Source organism: Saccostrea cucullata, unplaced genomic scaffold (assembly GCF_032062105.1).
Source record: "Saccostrea cucullata isolate Sc308-1 unplaced genomic scaffold, CSIRO_AGI_Scuc_v1 ctg1124, whole genome shotgun sequence".
Lineage (NCBI taxonomy): Eukaryota > Metazoa > Mollusca > Bivalvia > Ostreida > Ostreidae > Saccostrea > Saccostrea cuccullata.
This window is the reverse complement of record NW_026929674.1, coordinates 62213-84114: the sequence shown is the minus strand read 5'-3', so window position 1 is coordinate 84114 and position 21902 is coordinate 62213. Positions and strand designations below refer to the sequence as shown.

The 21902-nt window shown below is 32.8% G+C and overlaps 1 protein-coding gene and 2 long non-coding RNA genes across 3 annotated transcripts in view; 2 read left to right on the top strand and 1 right to left on the bottom strand.

Moving 5' to 3' along the window:
• The window catches only part of LOC134281746 (uncharacterized), a 31097-nt gene extending 24873 nt beyond the window's left edge, over positions 1 to 6224 (bottom strand). Inside the window, exon 1 of the mRNA XM_062764176.1 lies at positions 5827 to 6224. Within this exon, the coding sequence (XP_062620160.1) occupies positions 5827 to 6221 (395 nt within the window). The 5' untranslated portion in view covers positions 6222 to 6224. The remainder of the gene's footprint in view (positions 1 to 5826) is intronic.
• Positions 6225 to 8069: 1845 nt separating this feature from the next.
• LOC134281744 (uncharacterized) lies at positions 8070 to 11865 on the top strand. Its single transcript, XR_009995152.1, has 3 exons — positions 8070 to 8445; positions 9304 to 9492; positions 10997 to 11865. It is a non-coding gene; the product is annotated as an uncharacterized LOC134281744 (long non-coding RNA).
• Positions 11866 to 13638: 1773 nt separating this feature from the next.
• LOC134281745 (uncharacterized) lies at positions 13639 to 21684 on the top strand. The gene is made up of 3 exons (XR_009995153.1): positions 13639 to 14005; positions 15303 to 15491; positions 21407 to 21684. It is a non-coding gene; the product is annotated as an uncharacterized LOC134281745 (long non-coding RNA).
• The last annotated feature ends 218 nt before the right edge of the window (positions 21685 to 21902 follow it).

Genomic DNA, 21902 nt, shown 5'->3' with positions numbered 1-21902 from the left:
AATACATACCAAATACCACAAATGTCTCAATTGCCGGTAATGAATTACAGTTTCTCACCTGTAGCGCCTGTTCACCCTGTACAACAGGTACAACAATATCAGGGTGGATTACAGCCAATTGATTATGGTAATAAAATAGACAATTTGGCCAAAACATTGGACAAAGTTTGCCAAAAATTGGATAAACTTGATCAAATTGAATCTAGAATCAGCAAATTTGAAGTAACAATGAATACTGTCACAACTGACGTGCTTGAATTGAAAACAAAAATGTCAGACATTGAAAAAAACATTATATTCACTAGTGAAAAGTTAGATGAGAATGAAGAAACATCAAAAGAGATAGTAGCAGAAATGAAGAGATCCAAAAAAATACATGAGAACTTAGAAAAAGAGAGTGAGGCACTTAGAAAACAAATGACTATTATGACAAAAAAAATGTTAGATCTAAAAGACCAGCAAAATGAATTACAAGCAAGGTCCATGCGTGACAACCTTATATTTGTGGGAATTCATGAACCAAAAGATGAAACATCAGAACAATGTGAGCAGGCACTAAAAGCGTTCATTTCTGAAAAACTCGGAATAACGGATGAAATTCCATTTCATCGAGTACATCGTATGGGCCGGAAGCAAGAGGCAAAATCTCGGGCAGTTGTGGCAAAATTTGTAAACTTTAAGGATCGTGAAAAGGTCCGAAAAACTGCAATCACGGTGATCACCGATCTTCGGGAACGAGGCGATCAAGGCAACGCAGATTTCAGTGTATTCGAGCAATTTCCCAAGGAAATAAACGATAACCGGAAAATATTATACCCGCATTACAAAGAAGCTAAACGACAGGGCATCAAAGCGCAACTGGTTATGGATAAACTCTATATCAACGGCGAGCGATTCGTGGCGACAGATTTCGGTCAGGAAAACCCATATAACGCACCAGCGGCACCACACAACGTAGATCCGCGCCTAACTCCAATGGCCCGTGAATTTCGACCATTCAACAGACGCGGCTCAGTAAGTCAAAGGTAGGATAACCTAGGAGGAAATCTACCACGTGACAATTTAGTGGACAGTGATCCAACCGACTCTCTCGATTCATCCACTGGAACTGATTGCAAACTTAAAATCTTAGGATTAAACGTTTGTGGTTTAAGTAGACGCATAAATTATCCAGAATTTTCAACATTTATCTCTTCCTTTGATATATTGTGTTTTACAGAGACAAAAACTGATGATACTACACCGATTGATCACAATTATTTTTTGTTTGATGCTAAAAATAGGCACGGATTTTCAAACAGACGTTCTGGTGGTATTGTAATTGGATACAAAAAATCTATCAAAGATTATGTAACTATCGTTCACACAGATTGTAAATTTGTTCACTGGTTAAGATTAAAATCTTCTTTAATTAATTCAGATAAAGACTTGATTTTAGGTGTTGTTTATATACCACCAGAAAGTTCTATATATAGTTCAAGGGAAGCTTTTGAAGAAATTGAACTTGAATTTTTGAATTTACAGAGTGAATTTAGCCATATATGCCTAATTGGAGATTTTAATGCAAGAACTTCTGATAGAGATGATTTTATTGAACCAGATGACATATCAAATCAAGAATTTGAGTTAGATGATCCCAGTTTAGACTGTCTCTCAAATGTATTTGAATTACAAAAGATAAATGTACCAAGGAAACGAAAATCATTAGATAAAACAAAGAATAATTTTGGAAACAATTTATTAAATTTTTGTAAAAATAACAATATGTATTTATTGAATGGAAGATTAGAAGAGGGTAAATTTACTACAACAAAATCAAGTGTGGTCGATTATTGTATATGTAGTGTTGAATTTTTGAAACATGTGCAAAATTTTTCTGTACTAGAATTCAATAGGTTATATTCTGATATCCATATGCCACTACTTTGTGAAATAAGTGTGAACTCATATATCTCAAATGATAACTACCAAACTAAAGAAGAAAGTAAGACAAATAAAAATAATTTTTCATGTCAGAAGATAAAACCATGGGATAATGAAAAAACAGAAGAATTTTGTCAAAATATTGATTTAAATGTTCTAAGAAAATTAAAATATGACTTGAGCAATATTGATATCAATGATTTAAATAAAAATCAGGTTAATGAAATCTTTTCAGACACTGTAGGTCTACTGCTTGACTCGGCACGCACAACTTTTGGAATATTTAATGCTCGCCAAACTCACAATAAACTACCACAGAAAAGAAAAGAATGGTTTGATAAAGAATGCAAAATAGCACAAAAAAAATATAGGAAATCAAAACGAATGTTTAGGAAATATCGTTCAAGCATCTTAAAAGAAGAAGTACGTATCAATGAACGTAAATATAAAAATACTATGGATAAAAGTATGAAAAAACATAGAAATTTAATTATGAAAAAAATTAGAAAACTGAGAAGTAACGATCCAAAAAGTTATTGGAAAATAATTAATAAAAGGCCGAACAACAAAAAATGTGATATTAATATTGATGAATTTTACAATTACTTTAAAAACGTCAATAATGGTGATGTAAATAATGACGAACCACTATCAAATGAGATTAGAAATACATATACTAATGAAGAACTAGACTCAGTGATAACTGAAGATGAGATAAAACACGCAATTGAAAATATTAAAAATAACAAAAGTTCTGGAAGTGATGAAATTTATAATGAATACATAAAATCCTCTGCTAGTATTATGTTACCGGTATATGTTATGTTATTTAATATTGTTTTTAACTCAGCAATTTTACCTGAAGCTTGGATTGTTGGTGATATATTGCCTATTTATAAAAATAAGGGGAACGACAATGACCCTGAAAACTATAGACCTATAACTTTATTAAGTTGCATGGGTAAATTATTCACATCCATCTTAGCTAAACGATTAAATAATTATGCTGAGCAATATGATATACTAAATGAAAATCAAGGGGGTTTCAGATCAAATTATTCTACAATAGATAACATTTTTACTTTACAATCGCTAATCGAATTATCCTTTTTATTGAAAAAGAAACTATATTGTGCATTTATAGATTTTAAGGCTGCTTTTGACAATGTATGGAGAATAGGACTGTGGCAAAAACTCATTCAAAATAATATTACCGGAAAATGTTTTGAAGTTATAGTGAAAATGTACTCTGAGAGTAAATCCAGAATAGCTGTTAATGATATGGTTACTGAATATTTTCCATGCAAAATAGGGGTACGACAAGGGGAAAACTTATCGCCCTTTTTATTTGCTTTATTTCTGAATGATGTAGAATCTTTTTTAATTGCACATAACAATATTGGTATCTCAACAATATCAAATGAGATTGAAAAAGAACTTGGTGTCTTGTTAAAAATGCTGATTATTTTGTATGCAGATGATACAGTTTTACTATCGGAATCAACCGAAGATTTACAGAATCAGTTGCACAGTTTTTTTATTGTATTGTGAAAAATGGAAGCTAGAAGTTAATATAGAAAAAACAAAAATAATGATTTTTTCAAAGGGACGTATACCGCATAAAGTTTTTTATTACAATAACAAAGAAATTGAAATTGTTAAACATTTCAAATATCTAGGAATTATATTCTCAACAACAGGCTCATTTATTAAGACAAAACAATATGCTACTGAAAGAGCAACGAAAGCTATGTATGGTATTTTAAAAAAGGGTAACCAATTACATCTTTCTCTTTATGACCAATTGTATTTGTTCGACAAGATTGTAATTCCAATTTTATTGTATGGTTGTGAAGTGTGGGGTTATGGTAATGTTGAAATGATAGAAAGAGTACATTTAAAATTTTGTAAAATGCTCTTTCATTTAAAACCAAGTACTCCAAATTTTATGATCTATGGTGAATTAGGTAGAGTACCTTTAAGTATACATATCAAAACAAGAATTATTGCATACTGGTCAAAAATTTTATATGGAAAACAATCAAAATATTGTTGTTTAATGTATAAATTACTTCGTGCAAAATTTGATAATGGACATGAATCTAAATGGTTAAAGAATTTGAAATCAATTTTAGACAATTGTGGATATAGTAATATTTGGAACCAGAATCAATTATTTAATAGAAATTGGCTTATTAAAAGTTTGAAGCAAAAATTATTAGATCAGTTTCAACAAAATTGGAATTCAACCTGTAAAGATTCTTCAAAAGGTGTGACATATAATCTATTTACAAATTTACACTTTGGATGTCAATTTTATGTAGATAGCAGGTTAAATAATTATAAGAAACAAATTTTAGCTAGATTTAGAACAGCAAACCATAAATTACCCATTGAAACAGGAAGATGGGAAGGTATTGAAAGAATTAATAGAATTTGTCTTTTATGCAAAAATGATCTTGGTGATGAATTCCACTATATTTTATGTTGTGAAAAATTAAAAGATGAAAGAAAATTGTACATTCCGAAATATTATTTTACAAGACCAAATATTATCAAATTTAATGAATTGTTTTCTTCAAAAAATGTTGGACTATTGAGTAAACTCTGTTCTTTTATTAAAATTTTAAACGAGAGAGTCAAACCTCCAGGTTAACATCAATGTAAACATATATGGAAATACTTGATTATAAACACACTTTGTATATATGTTATATGTTATGCTCACGCATGTATGTATATATGTTATATTAATATGTATTGATCTCTGTGTTGTTAAATAACAACCAAAGAGATGTTAATAAACTGGTAAACTGGTTAAAAGATTCACAAAAAATCAAATTTGAAAATTTGCTTCTTTGAAATTATTATATAGAGAATTTTCTGTATTGTTCAAACAAATTATCTTAATTGGTATTTTTCTTTTTCTGATTTGAATGAATTTTCAGGGGCATTTATATATTACAGAAGGGCAATACAATAAAGTGTTTTGTTCTCCATACAACAATTTAATTTCTTCATTACTATACGCATATAATTGACACGAAAACAAAACTTTTATTTTTAATACTTGCATCCTGATTTGATATTAATAAAAAAAAGAAACAACAATAACGTTTACAAAAGATGAGTCTATTTTGATATGAAAACAAACAGAGATTTCCGTTTTTTAACCTTTTTAAGTATCAAAAAATGTAACTGATGTCATTTTCCTTCCAGGTATCAATTAAGAAAATTCCTAAATGCTAAACAGAAAGATTGATGGGTTTTTCTTACTTCCTTTCAGTGGCAGTTCTCTAATTCAAGTAAATCATTTCTTAAATCAAATGTTTCACTTCATGATCAGGAAACCAAACTCATAATTAATGCATATTGGTTTATGTATAGTAGATAATATATTACTCATATATCTAAAACAAAGTAACATTTTATTTCGTGACTACTTTTTAAATGAACATATGGGACTAGTTTTTAAGAAAGACTTGACATGGAATATATTCAGAATTGTAAAAATGAGTGCAGTATTGACTGTCATTTACAGTCAAAAATTAAAATTATGAAATTTTGTCCGAAATGTAATGATGGAAAGGAGGGTCAATGCCCTTCTTCCAAAAAATGTTTCAATTTTTGAAACATATCTGTCCAAATTAAATGTGTTTAATTTCGACAATGCATTCTTAATAACCCTCAAAATATAATTTAAAAAGTCACAAAAGGCAATCTCCATGAAGAAACATTATATAGTAAAAGTAATCATATAGTAAGTTTAGAAAGTATCCAGTTATGTGTAAACAATTAATTCTTTATAAAACACATTAACCTTATTTTTCTATGGAGCATGTAACCTTGGAATGTTCATATAACAAATGGTTCTACCAGCAGTACATTACGTCGCATACTTACTCTTTATGTTCATGCTTGTGGTCTTTATCATCCAAGTCTAGTTTGAAATCGTCCACTGTTCTTTTCCCCGTAACATTGTTGTCATTTGATTCTAATCTGAAACCGGACTTTGATTTTCTCTTCTCTTCTTTGTTATCCTTTAAATTCAGTCTGAAATCCTCAGTTCCTTCCAATGTTTTGGTTGCCCTGTCATTGATCTTCACTTCGAATCTAGTCACTGTGCCTCCATTTATCTCTTCTGTGCCTTTCAGTTTCAGTTCAAAGTTTGCCATTAGGCCCCCTTTACTTGTTCTTCCATCAGATTCTACACTCCCTAGTCTACTCCGTCTGGTGTCCGAGATCCACCCTTCTGCATGGTACAAAGTCAGCAAAAGGACCAACAAACATCTGTTCATTTTCTGTCCATAAACCTACTACGCCTAACACCTAAATTTTAATTAAAAGTAAAATGTTTTGTCCCGGACGTTGAATAAATTTAAGAAGCCTTATTGCTTCACGAGACCAAACCTGTCATCAATCACATGTCAAAAAGAAGAAACTTACTATCACAAACCATTACTTACCTTTAATTGTGAAATTAACATCTGACCTGCACCACTGGAGAGATAAAAGCCACAGGAAATCTGAGAACTCATGTTGTAACATCGTCCAAAACATGGCTAGTGGTTCTTACAACAAACAGGTTAACAAGTGTTTTCGATTCTGTATAGAAAATCGCAAAGCTGATATTTTTTTTCAAGGACAATTAAATTCCTGTATTTAACATTTTATTTGTGTCACTCGTTCGTTCATTATTATTATTGCATCGACGTAATAGTGTCATTAAATTTGATGAAGCCATTTAAAACGTTAATGATATTACCAAAACCTGACCATTTAACAAACTAATGATCATAAAATATCTTCAGACAATTTTAATTTTATTACTTTCCAGTGACTAAAATTTAATTTTTTTTAAATAACCGTCAGCAACCTATTGACCATATTTAAATTTTGATTTAGGCTATCATACTAAAAATTTCAGCAGGTTTAACAGCTACAAAGGTTTGGAGCATTAAATTGTTATTGCCTTTCGTTCAACTATTCATCCTCCTAATAAGAATTATCATGTTTTCCTCATTAGGGTCTTCCGCTTCCTTCGGAAGACCCTACTGTTATTCTTTTGTTTCTTATTATTCTTTTTTTCCCGCTCGATTTTTGACAGGCGATTTCTCAAAGACCTTTGGACTGATCGTTATGAAACTTTCAGGATAGATAGCTTGTAGTTAAACCTATTTAAACCTGTTTTCAGTTTTTTGATGCATGCCTTTATTTGTGAGTTATTGCCCTTTAATTGAAAATTTTTGATGTCTCGTTTCCACTGAAAATCTCAAAAATGACATAAGATATTTACACGAAAGTTGGAGAACTTGTAGCCAATACATTGTAGATGTGCTCAACGATAAAATTATATAGCTGATTTCTTAAAGTTTGGAAGCTATAAAACGGCAAATTTTAGATATTTTTTTTTCTTTGAATTTTTGCTACTTTTTGTGTAATAACTTTTAAACCGAGAATAATTTGGTAAGAAATATATTACAAAAGTTGTGGGTAATTACGAGAGCTTTCATATTTGATTAACGAAAAGGGGCTGGCCCCTATAATTAGGGGTTAATAGCTCATACACGCTTTTTTCTGATAGCTAAAAATATTGGTATATTATGAAAAAGTTTGACTGAAATAATTTCGAACTTATAAAATCTTGTCATTTGATATAAAAAGAAATAAACTTCCAGCTATATTTAATTGTTTTTTATATAAAACAAGTACATGTATGTGAGAAACCTTTCAGGAACAAGTTGTCTACTATAGCCAGCCAAGCCTTTACTGCATACATGTGCACATTTTTAGTTGATGCATCTAAAAGATATAGTTTTGATTCGGTGTTTCTTTGTTTTCTTTTTATTCAAATAATTTTAAAATGTGATGATGTACACAACAATAATTAGTACCTAGTTTAGAGGATTTTTTCGCGCTTGTTTGTAAACAACGCGCAGCATTGTGGGAAATAGGAAGGTACTAAAGACGCGATGTACTAAACACTGATTTGACCTGATTCAAATTTGTCTGTAAATGTTCCAAACAATTGAATTTTTGTATAGCATATGCCTCGAAGTCATAAAGTCTGTACATAAGTAATTTAAAATACAATATTACCATTTAATTAAAAATGAAAACCTCAGGTAAATATCCGGTCTCTAGTATATCCCGTTTTTAGTGTGCCCCTTCGAGTCGACGTCGGACACATGTTTGCCATGGTTTACAAACTGAAAATAGAATGATTTGTGAAGTTGAACATTTTCTCACAAAGAATCCGTTTGTAGACATGCACACTCATTTAATCTGCAGCTACGAAGTACTTTGTCACTTCTCTGGAACATTATTCTAAGCAGAATTATCCCGATTCATATATTCTAAGAATCTTGTGTGAATTGTTTACGAGGAAATTCTGACTGTCACATTAACAAGGATGAACACTCTTGACTCTGCTTCGGATTCCCCAGTGATAATTGTATCGAGTGATGAAAGAGCTGACGGCGACATTTTAATGTAGGATTGGCTTGGACCATTGGAATGAAGGTTAGAATATTTTTATTACTTAAAATTTACACTACTGATTACATGACAGTGACATACATTGATGTTATTAGAAATACACAGACACACCGATATATTATCTGTTTTACAGTTCAGACGCTCTCTGTTTGCCTTGTAAATCCCCACAGCTTTATATTTTATTTTTTTTTAATTTGAGGATGTAATTTCAACAGTCCTGCTATCTATCATAGTGATCATACTGTATAATTCAAACTGCACTTAATGTTACAGGATATATTCAACTAATTATATATTGACAGTGTGACTGTAAGGGTGAGGGCAGATACTTATTTAGTTTTAATTTAGATTGTGCTTGTCAAGCCGCATTTGACATTTGGTGCATCCATGCTCAGTGTTCACACTGAGAGTTTATTCAAATGTTTAATTCGAATGAATTCACTGGTCGTTAAATTACTTCCCATTAGCTCCATGTGAACATGAGTAAGGATATCTAATTCAAATTAAATAGAAATGAATTTTGAATGTAGCTTAAACATGTTAAAGAAGCTAAGCACTGTGGGTCCAAAGTATACTGCGGAAAAATTGAGTGGAGCAATGTGCAAGTCACAATCTTCTTTTGCCAAGGTGTTATCATAAGAGCTCGCATTATGGGCAGGGATTTGTGCTGCTGTCTGGACTCGCTATAAATAGATGTTCTCAAAAAGTCTTAATTATTTAATATCATACTTTACTGACAAAAAAGGACAAATATTGCTCAGTTAAATTGCAAAAGAAATTTGTTTAAAAAAATTGTAATAATAGAAAGTTTGCTTTTTTGATTGATAAGACTGCTGTAATGGTTTAATGTTTGTTTATTTGCCTTAATCATACATTTTTCAGTCATTTCATGGTGCCACCACTTGGGATGGTATTAGCTGCAAATATAGACTTGTACTCAGCACTTGTTGCCTTTAAGAAGTATGAGATCCATTTTGTGCTAACACCTACCGTGACACAGAATCTTGGTTTATGCAGTCTCATAGGAGTAACCTGTCTAAAGCATTTAGCAATGGGATTGGAACCTGCGACGTAAGGTTCAGCTTCTTATTGATACTTTGATTTATAATATTTTTTATTTGAGAATTTCACTCATTCACATACTTAGAGATGTTGATATATATTGTTGAATAGCATCAATTTAGACCTTTACTTAGCTAAGTAAACATGTACTGTGAGGTTTTTAAGGTCTCATTCATTTTATATGCCAGATGCATGTTAAGGAACATTACTGCATAAATGTTTTTGTCTTAAATTTGAAGCTCTTTACTAATATAGAGATATGTTAGTGTTAAACCTCTTCAAATTAGGGTAGACCTTTACTTTAAACTCAGCAATGTGAGTGTGTTGTGTGAACTTGTGTTAGCGAGACAGTGCGTTGTATGAATTTGTGTTAGCAAGGCAGTGTGTTTTGTGAACTTAATTGTGTTAGCCTGACAGTGGGTTGTGTGAATTCTTGTTAGCTTGACGATGTGTTGCATAAACTCGTGTTAGCGGGACAGCGTGTTGTGTGAAATTGTGTATAAAGTGTAAGTGTGACAGTTTGTTGTGTAAACTCGTGTTAGCTAGACAGAGTGTTGATTGAACTCGACTAGCGAGACTTCGTGTTGTGTAAACTCGTGTTAGTGAGACTGCGTGTTGTGTAAACTCGTGTTAGCAAGACTGCGTGTTGTGTAAACTCATGTTAGCGAGACAGCGTGTTGTGTGAACTCTTATTAACGAGACAGCATGTTGTGTGAATTCGTGATAGCGTGACAGTGTGTTGTGTGAACTTGTTATCCTGAAAATTTGTCGTGTGAACTGGTGTTAGAGAGATAGTGTGTTGTGTGAACTCGTGTTAGCAAGATTGCATATTGTGTGAACTCTTGTTAGCCAGACTGCGTGTTATGTGAACTCGTGTTAGCGATATTGCATGTTTTTTGAATTTGTGTTAGTGTGACAGTGTGTTGTGTGAACTCGTGTTAGCCTGACAGTGTGTTGTGTGAAATGGTATTAGGATGACAGTGTGTTGTGTGAAATGGTATTAGGATGACAGTGTGTTATCGCAACAGCGTTTGGTGCGAACTTGTGTTAGTGAATAGTGAGACAGCCTGTTTTGAGAATTCGTGTAAGCGTGACAGTGTGTTGTGTGAACTGACGTGTTAGCCTGACAGTGTGTTGTGTGAAATGGTATTAGAATGACAATGTGTTGTGTGAAATGGTATTAGGATGACAGTATGATATCGCAACAGCATTTGGTGCGAACTTGTGTTAGTGAATAGTGAGACAGCCTGTTTTGTGACTTTGTGTTAGCGTGACAGTGTATTGTGTAAACTCGTGTTAGCGTGACAATGTATTGTGTAAACTCGTGTTAGTGAGACTGCGTGTTGTGTAAACTCATGTTAGCGTGACAGTGTGTTGTGTGAATTCATCTAAGGGTGACAGTGTGTTGCTTGTACTTGTGTTAGCTAGACAGTGTGTTGTATGAACTCGTATTAGCGAGACTTTTATTAGTAAAAGAATTATAAATTAAAAAATTTCAATTTCTTTTGGATAGGTGTGACTCATCTGAATACTGAATTTTGATACCAAGCATGACCATGATTTGCCAGAAGATCATCTGTTTGGATGTGACATGGAATAAACAGCATAGTGAAAATAAGTCAAGTTTTGGTTTGTGAAGACAATTTTTAAACACACTGTGTATCATTTTTAAATTTTGATTTGACAACATAAATCCACAAATATGAACATATCAATTGCTCTCAGTTTTTCAAGTGAAATAGTTTTTGTAACAGAAATACATGTACCAGTAATTACATTGGAATAAATGTTATTTTTAAATATAATAATATTTTGTTTGTGTAGCATGTTGACCTCTTTATTAAGGTCTTCCCTTTCAAAGTTTAGACTTACTTATTCTAATGATTAAGATAGATCCTCTGTCTTCAGCAGGAATATAAGATCTTGTAATACATGTATGTGTATTTTTTACAGTATAATGTAAAAAAAATTGTTATTTTGGCACATACAACTAATTAAAGGCATAAACATGTGTATGATTCCAAGGAATTCAGTACATACGGCATGTACATGTAGTTTTCTAAAACAAGATTGAAGAGATGTCCAGTCGCATTTCAATGTCAACTCCAAAACTGTGCCTGTTGCATACTTATTAGCCCATCTGAGCTAAAGGAACCAGTAAATTTTTTAAAAACATAATTTTATCCATTATCATCATTGTCTAAAATTTCACAATATCATTTTCCAGAACCAAAGTGAAACTTGGCACAGAGCATCCTTAGTGTAGGGGATTCAAATTGTTCTTATGCAGGGCAATACCTTCAAAGAGATTTGTTTCTTTAATGCTGTAAATGTATTAGATTTAGCTTGTACAATATTTGGTGGAAATTGACTTTTGAATAAGTTAGCGTACATATTCTTATTTATGTTTATGTACAAGACTTTTAGCTTTGTACTTGATTTAGTGATTGCTGCATTCCGCCAAAGCCCCTAAAAAAGAATACACAGCCATATGTAATATGTTCATAATATACCTTTCAGAGAATTTTACACTCCTATTGAGGTACCACCAGTTGCTAGTGGAAAGCTTCAAATTCGAAACATACACAACACATTTCTGTGCGTTTATTATAAAAGTATTGTTCTACTTACTGATTGCAACTAATGAAGATTGTTCATCATTATTGTAAATACATTTGGATTTTTTGAATTATTATATAATTTGTTTATTTTATTTACCTAGTTATATTGTATATTAAATTATTTTAAAGCCATTTTTAAGATGGTAATGTAGCAAAACACTTATGTTTCTGTAGTATGACACGTTTCACAAACATAATTGCAACAAACATGATATATCCGATATCAAAAGTCATAATATTGGAAGTTAAACTGTTGTGGATACGATTTCAAGAATGCTGTTAGAGAGAGTACCCTTTAGACCTCATGCTCACACCAAATTAAAGAATTCAAGTAAGGGTTTTTGAGACAAATCGAAAAAGAGAATGTTAGCAAAGTTGACAATCTAGACAGTTTGCTTATCGCTAGGAAGGAAGACCCACTCGTTGCTTTGCAACGAACTTTGCTCTAGTTATTTTTTTTTTTTCCCGCTCGACTTTTGACAGGCGATTTCTCAAAGACCTTTGGACTGATCGTTATGAAACTTTCAGGATAGATAGCTTGTAGTTAAACCTATTTAAACCTGTTTTCAGTTTTTTTATGCATGCCTTTATTTGTGAGTTATTGCCCTTTAATTGAAATTTTTTGATGTCTCGTTTCCACTGAAAATCTCAAAAATGACATAAGATATTTACACAAAAGTTGGAGAACTTGTAGCCAATACATTGTAGATGTGCACAACGATAAAATTATATAGCTGATTTCTTAAAGTTTGGAAGCTATAAAACGGCAAATTTTAGTAATTTTTTTTCTTTGAATTTTTGCTACTTTTTGTGTAATAACTTTTAAACTGAGAATAATTTGGTAAGAAATATATTACAAAAGTTGTGGGTAATTACGAGAGCTTTTATATTTGATTAACGAAAAGGGGCTGGCCCCTATAATATAGGGGTTAATAGCTCATACACGCTTTTTTCTGATAGCTAAAAATATTGGTATCTTATGAAAAAGTTTGACTGAAATAATTTCGAACTTATAAAATCTTGTCATTTGATATAAAAAGAAATAAACTTCAAGCTATATTTAATTGTTTTTTTTTTTATAAAACAAGTACATGTATGTGAGAAACCTTTCAGGAACAAGTTCTCTACTATAGCCAGCCAAGCCTTTACTGCATACATGTGCACATTTTTAGTTGATGCATCTAAAAGATATAGTTTTGATTCGGTGTTTCTTTGTTTTCTTTTTATTCAAATAATTTTAAAATGTGATGATGTACACAACAATAATTAGTACCTAGTTTAGAGGATTTTTTCGCGCTTGTTTGTAAACAACGCGCAGCATTGTGGGAAATAGGAAGGTACTAAAGACGCGATGTACTAAACACTGATTTGACCTGATTCAAATTTGTCTGTAAATGTTCCAAACAATTGAATTTTTGTATAGCATATGCCTCGAAGTCATAAAGTCTGTACATAAGTAATTTAAAATACAATATTACCATTTAATTAAAAATGAAAACCTCAGGTAAATATCCGGTCTCTAGTATATCCCGTTTTTAGTGTGCCCCTTCGAGTCGACGTCGGACACATGTTTGCCATGGTTTACAAACTGAAAATAGAATGATTTGTGAAGTTGAACATTTTCTCACAAAGAATCCGTTTGTAGACATGTACACTCATTTAATCTGCAGCTACGAAGTACTTTGTCACTTCTCTGGAACATTATTCTAAGCAGAATTATGCCGATTCATATATTCTAAGAATCTTGTGTGAATTGTTTACGAGGAAATTCTGACTGTCACATTAACAAGGATGAACACTCTTGACTCTGCTTCGGATTCCCCAGTGATAATTGTATCGTGTGATGAAAGAGCTGACGGCGACATTTTAATGTATGATTGGCTTGGACCATTGGAATGAAGGTTAGAATATTTTTATTACTTAAAATTTACACTACTGATTACATGACAGTGACATACATTGATGTTATTAGAAATACACAGACACACCGATATATTATCTGTTTTACAGTTCAGACGCTCTCTGTTTACCTTGTAAATCCCAACAGCTTTATATTTTATTTTTTTTAAATTTGAGGATGTAATTTCAACAGTCCTGCTATCTATCATAGTGATCATACTCTATAATTCAAACTGCACTTAATGTTACAGGATATATTCAACTAATTATATATTGACAGTGTGACTGTAAGGGTGAGGGCAGATACTTATTTAGTTTTAATTTAGATTGTGCTTGTCAAGCCGCATTTGACATTTGGTGCATCCATGCTCAGTGTTCACACTGAGAGTTTATTCAAATGTTTAATTCGAATGAATTCACTGGTCGTTAAATTACTTCCCATTAGCTCCATGTGAACATGAGTAAGGATAGCTAATTCAAATTAAATAGAAAGGAATTTTGAATGTAGCTTAAGCATGTTAAAGAAGCTAAGCACTGTGGGTCCAAAGTATACTGCTGAAAAATTGTGTGGAGCAATGTGCAAGTCACAATCTTCTTTTGCCAAGGTCTTATCATAAGAGCTCGCATTATGGGCAGGGATTTGTGCTGCTGTCTGGACTCGCTATAAATAGATGTTCTCAAAAAGTCTTAATTATTTAATATCATACTTTACTGACAAAAAAGGACAAATATTGCTCAGTTAAATTGCAAAAGAATTTTTTTTTAAAAATTGTAATTATAGCGAGCACAGCGAGCGTCGCGAAGCGACGCTCGTCACTGCGAGCTCTTAAAGCAACGCCTATGCGAAGAGAAAATTCGGACTACTGCACGTTCATTCGATAGATTTTTTTGATGCCGTAATTTGGACCCACAATGCATCACTTGTTTAAGTTACGTTGAAGATACGTTCTCGTGAGAATCGTAGCAAAAATTCTACTAAAAGTAAACATGCCCTGTTTTAATGGAGAAATATTGAAGATAAATAGCAAACGAAACATTCTTCATTTATTTTCAGCACTGTTCAGGGTTCTTTGGGGGAAATGTAACTTACATACGACGTCATGTGACGTCAGAGTGTAGACACCTCAAATGTCACGTGCAGTTTGACTTACGAGCCCGATTTAAATTCTAACAAAATAAACATCTGCGCTCGCCATAACGGTCGCACCGTCAACATATTAGAAAGTTTGCTTTTTTGTTTGATAGGACTGCTGTAATGGTTTAATGTTTGTTTATTTGCCTTAATCATACATTTTTCAGTCATTTCATGGTGCCACCACTTGGGATGGTATTAGCTGCAAATATAGACTTGTACTCAGCACTTATTGCCTTTAAGAAGTATGAGATCCATTTTGTGCTAACACCTACCCTGACACAGAATCTTGGTTTATGCAGTCTCATAGGAGTAACCTGTCTAAAGCATTTAGCAATGGGATTGGAACCTGCGACGTAAGGTTCAGCTTCTTATTGATACTTTGATTTATAATATTTTTTATTTGAGAATTTCACTCATTCACATACTTAGAGATGTCAGTGGCGGATTTAAGGGGGGGCGCACCCGGCGCGCGCCCCCCCTAAAATTGTCAAAGTTAGCGTAAATCAAATATGTCTTCTTGGTAGACCTCATTTTCACCCTTCAAAATCTCTAGAATCCAGGAGCTTCCGGGGGCTTCGCCCCCTGGGCCCCCACCAGGGCTTTGGTAGACCTCATTTTAACCCTTCAAAATCTCTAGAATCCAGGAGCTTCCGGGGGCTTCGCCCCCTGGGCCCCCACCAGGGCTTTGCCCTGGACCCACTGGGGGCCACAAGGCGGCCCTCAGACCCCTTGCCTAATTTTGGCGCCCCCCCTAACTCCAAATCCTGGATCCGCGCCTGGATGTTGATATATATTGTTGAATAGCATCAATTTAGACCTTTACTTAGCTAAGTAAACATGTACTGTGAGGTTTTTAAGGTCTCATTCATTTTATATGCCAGATGCATGTTAAGGAACATTACTGCATAAATGTTTTTGTCTTAAATTTGAAGCTCTTTACTAATATAGAGATATGTTAGTGTTAAACCTCTTCAAATAAGGGTAGACCTTTACTTTAAACTCAGCAATGTGAGTGTGTTGTGTGAACTTGTGTTAGCGAGACATGTGTTGTATGAATTTGTGTTAGCAAGGCAGTGTGTTTTGTGAACTTAATTGTGTTAGCCTGACAGTGGGTTGTGTGAATTTTTGTTAGCTTGATTATGTGTTGCGTAAACTCGTGTTAGCGGGACAGCGTGTTGTGTGAAATCGTGTATAAAGTGTAAGTGTGACAGTGTGTTGTGTAAACTCGTGTTACAGTACCCGCATCGTTATTCTTTACAGGATACATGATACGATAGGATACACGCACGATACGATAGGATACACGCACGATACGATAGGATACACGCACGATAGGACAGGATACACGCACGATAGGATAAACGCGAAACACGATAAACGCAAAACACGATACACGCAAAACACGATAAACGCAAAACACGATAGACCTGATAAACGATCTTCACGATAGGATAAACGCAAAACCTGATAGGATTGTTTCAAAATGCGGAACGTGTTCTGACAAGACGAAAAAATTATTTTCTTTACTTACTGCAATATTTTAATTTAAATACTTGCAGAGGTTCAAATCTAAATTATAAAGTAATTTAATTATTGTAATAAAAAAAAAAGGACTTGAGATCTCTGTGGTAATTTTACAAATTTTTTTAATTTATATTAAAAAAATTGACAATGATTAAATGGATTATTATGAAATGGAGACGGTATTTTTTTTTAATTTCTTCTCAATTGTGTGAATTTACGATTATTTGTGTTAATGTCGAAATTCTCATCTTAAGGTTGAAATATGAAAATCGTTTTATTATAGATATTTTAGCATACATGTAATTGTTGCACAAAAATCCCATACATGATTATGCACCGTTTCTCACGGGTACTATTATAAATTTTTGAAACTCTATCAATAGATTTATTATTTATGAAAAATTATACATTTGAGTTTTCTATCTAATTAATTTATCTAGAAGTACAAAGTTATTTCACGGAAGAAATTTACGCAATAAATTAGATATTTGTATTAAATGTCTAAAGATTACAATCTGCGATGTATCCAAAAATCGCAATTAAATATTAAAATTTAGAAAGAAAAAAAAACAATTAGAAGACCGGCCGAAAGAAAGGTTCAAAGAAACGGGTTTAATAGAATTAATAAATATAACTTGATAGATCTTTTAAGAACTAAATAGTTCAAGAAAATTAATTTCCTGAATAGAAATCTAAATAATTGTTAATACAATGGCGCTTTGCATTAATACATTTAAACTATGTCAACAGAATATGAAACTCCTACAACTGCACTTCTACATGTACATGTACGTTTACGCTAAGCTTTCACTTACGTACATGTAAACATTTATATATCAAATACTGAAAACTTCCTATTAATTAACGAGTATTGAATGGTTAAATACACAAAATACAAAAATTAATAAACAAATATTAAAAGAGTGAAATGCGACTTTTCCGACTAAATAATTATAAATAATTGCTATTAAACTTTGTGTGTACTGTTTCTAATGAAAATGAATTATTAAACCCTGAAAATCATTTAAGACTTACCCGGTAATCTCATATGAGGCATATTCGAAGGGCGGGATGTTAAAAATCCGTAACCAATTTAAAATTAGAAACAAGATCTAACCAAATAGCCAAACATAATAATATTTAATTCTTAAATAAAGTAATATACGCATGGAAATAAAACGATTAATATTATAAATTGATTCGGTGTATTTACTTGTCTTGTATGGTCACGTCGGAATCAGACGACTTCTTTTGTTTTAGTATTATAGTAAGATACCGTAAAAATATAATGCGATCTAATTTTCATATAGTTTGGAATGTTAGAACTATTCCATCCGTTTCTACGATCTGTTACGCAGAAAACCCGATGATCTGAAAGTGCATGTACCACAAGTACAGTTTTTTTTTTTAAAGGTTATTAAAAGACTTATTTACATAAGCATAATGGAACCATTGTAAAAATGAAATAAATCAGCGGATTGCGTTTAGGGACTTCATTTCATTAAATTATTTGAATTTTTATTTAAAATTCAAGCAATGAGATGATTTTTTAATCCATAAATCGTACAATTATTTAATATATTTTGAATTAAATCTTTGATAAGTTTGTTCACACAAGTTAGGAACACAATCCCGAAAATAAGTAGATGTGTTTCATTAGAACCAAGTAGTATTCGAGGTTACTAATTGACCCCAGGTGAGAAATCAGTACAGGTATTTTGACGATGATCACACACACGGGCCGAGGTGTCAGTTAGGGGAGAAGGGGGAGAGGGTGTTGACCGCACAGGAAGGCGGTGTGCTGATTAGAGAGCTACACATACGTGTCAGTTTTCTGGTAAGGAAAGGTCTTCGATTTGACACCCCGATGGATTATATTTTCAGTTTATTTTCACGCCGAAAAGGTAAGCTGTTAAAAAACATTATGTTTTTCCTTGTATACATTAATTTAAAATTTGAACGTATACGGCAAAAATCGGAGTTAAAATCATCTGGATTAATGTCTTATGTTTTATTATTTATGTAACATGAAGACTTTAATTAATTGTGCATACATGCAGCTTAAAGGCGTAAACATACTCGTATTACTTATATTATCAGACGATAAATAAGGGGGAAAAAAGAATATTGTATGAAAAAAAATACATATCAATATCCTGCTTATTATTCATTTCTTTGCTTTTTGGGTACGCATACATCGTAGCTTACCAAAAATCTTTCTCCGGAAACTCTGATTCATTTAAGAAAATCATATTGAAAATATTTAATTTTGAATAAATAATTCATACAATTCGATACATTATTTTTTTTAAAAAGACCGGTGATCGATTATAATTTAATTTCCGAAAAATATAGTTACTGTTTAGTTTTTGACAATCACTCTCTGCTTTACCAAGATATAATTATTTTATTTATTTAATTATTAATTAATTAATCAATTTATTTATTCATGAAATACGATATTTATTTATTCTTTTCCTTCTACGCTTAAATATTTCTTTAATGATGAAAAAGAAAGGGATAACACTTTCTTTTCTCCTTTTCGGTTGAAGTAATCTTATTTTAGTTAACAAAACGAAAAAGAAACTCGGAATAGCTCAGTAGTTTCTTTCTATAGTAAAGATAAAAAGCGAGGGTTTCCGAATATACACGATAAATGCAAAACACGATACACGATAGAACCAGATAAACGATCTACACGATAAACGGAAAACACGATAAACGGAAAACACGATAGAAAACGCAAAACCTGATAAACGGAAAACACGATACGATAGGATACACGCACGATACGATAGGATACACGCACGATAGGAGACGATAGAATTGTAAAGAATAACGATGCGGGTACTGTAGCTAGACAGAGTGTTGATTGAACTCGAATTAGCGAGACTTCGTGTTGTGTAAACTCGTGTTAGTGAGACTGCGTGTTGTGTAAACTCGTGTTAGTGAGACTGCGTGTTGTGTAAACTCATGTTAGCGAGACAGCGTGTTGTGTGAACTCTTATTAACGAGACAGCATGTTGTGTGAATTCGTGTTAGCGTGACAGTGTGTTGTGTGAACTTGTTATCCTGAAAATTTGTCGTGTGAACTGGTGTTAGAGAGATAGTGTGTTGTGTGAACTCGTGTTAGCGAGATTGCATATTGTTTGAACTCGTGTTAGCCAGACTGTGTGTTATGTGAACTCGTGTTAGCGATATTGCATGTTTTTTGAATTTGTGTTAGCGTGACAGTGTGTTGTGTGAACTCGTGTTAGCCTGACAGTGTGTTGTGTGAAATGGTATTAGGATGACAGTGTGTTGTGTGAAATGGTATTAGGATGACAGTGTGTTATTGCAACAGCGTTTGGGGCGAACTTGTGTTAGTGAATAGTGAGACAGCCTGTTTTGTGAATTCGTGTTAGCATGACAGTGTGTTGTGTGAACTCGTGTTAGCCTGACAGTGTGTTGTGTGAAATGGTATTAGAATGACAGTGTGTTGTGTGAAATGGTATTAGGATGACAGTGTGTTATCGCAACAGCATTTGGTGCGAACTTGTGTTAGTGAATAGTGAGACAGCCTGTTTTGTGACTTTGTGTTAGCGTGACAGTGTATTGTGTAAACTCGTGTTAGCGTGACAGTGTATTGTGTAAACTCGTGTTAGTGAGACTGCGTGTTGTGTAAACTCATGTTAGCGTGACAGTGTGTTGTGTGAATTCATCTAAGCATGACAGTGTGTTGCGTGTACTTGTGTTAGCTAGACAGTGTATTGTATGAATTCGTATTAGCGAGACTGCGTGTTGTGTAAAACTTGTGTTAGCAAGACAGCGTATTGTGTGAACTTGTGTTAGCGAGTTAGCGTGTTTGTGAATTTGTGTTAGCATGATAGTGTGTTGTGTGAACTCGTGTTAGCCTGATATTTTGTTGTGTGAAATTGTATTAGCGTGACAGTGTGTTGTGTGTTAGTGTGACAGCGTGTGGTGCGAACTTGTGTTAGTGCGAAAGTGTTTTTCAGTGTTGTGATGGCGAGCTGTGTGATAGCCTAATGGCGTCTTTTGTGTCAGTAAGATGGCACTCTTTCATGAAAGTGCTTTTGAGCTTTAGCAAGTGGCCCTATCTGGACACGCCTTATTATAATTGATCAGTTCTCAGATATACAGTGAATTACCGGTATTATTGTCACCATGAAATCAGCATTTACAGTTGCATCTACCTAGTTAGTAATCATAAGATATTGGTTTGCCAGTTTTAAAATTATGGTGTTCCAATGATGTGAAGTTGCAGTGTGTTAGCATGTTAATTTCAACAGACTGCCACTCCAATGCAGCTTTAAACAACACGCTGCTGTGTTTACACAAAACAAAATATCATGCAAACACAACTCTAAACAATCTGTTGAGTGTTAGCTTCACTGCATGTTGGATTCAGTGTGCTGGCATATTATCACTGACGTACATGCTAGCACATTGTCACCTCGTGCTAGTATGTTGTCATAAATACTCTAGCACATTATCCTAAACCCACTAGTGCATGATTACTTTGCACTTGTATGTTGTCTTATTAGGGTATAGCATAAATGACTGCCTTAATTGGTGTAAACTTCTTTTAATTGATGAAAGAGTACATTAAAATTTACAAATTATACACAGAAAATGTGACAATATCTTATCTCTCAATTTGATAATCTAATTTATAATCTCATGAATTGCACTTTTTATTAGTAAAAGAATTATAAATTAAAAAATTTCAATTTCTTTTGGATAGGTGTGACTCATCTGAATACTGAATTTTGATACCAAGCATGACCATGATTTGCCAGAAGATCATCTGTTTGGATGTGACATGGAATAAACAGCATAGTGAAAATAAGTCAAGTTTTGGTTTGTGAAGACAATTTTTAAACACACTGTGTATCATTTTTAAATTTTGATTTGACAACATAAATCCACAAATATGAACATATCAATTGCTCTCAGTTTTTCAAGTGAAATAGTTTTTGTAACAGAAATACATGTACCAGTAATTACATTGGAATAAATGTTATTTTTAAACATAATAATATTTTGTTTGTGTAGCATGTTGACCTCTTTATTAAGGTCTTCCCTTTCAAAGTTTAGACTTACTTATTCTAATGATTAATTTAAGTCCTCTGTCTTCAGCAGGAATATAAGATCTTGTAATACATGTATGTGTATTTTTTACAGTATAATGTAAAAAAAAATTGTTATTTTGGCACATACAACTAATTAAAGGCATAAAC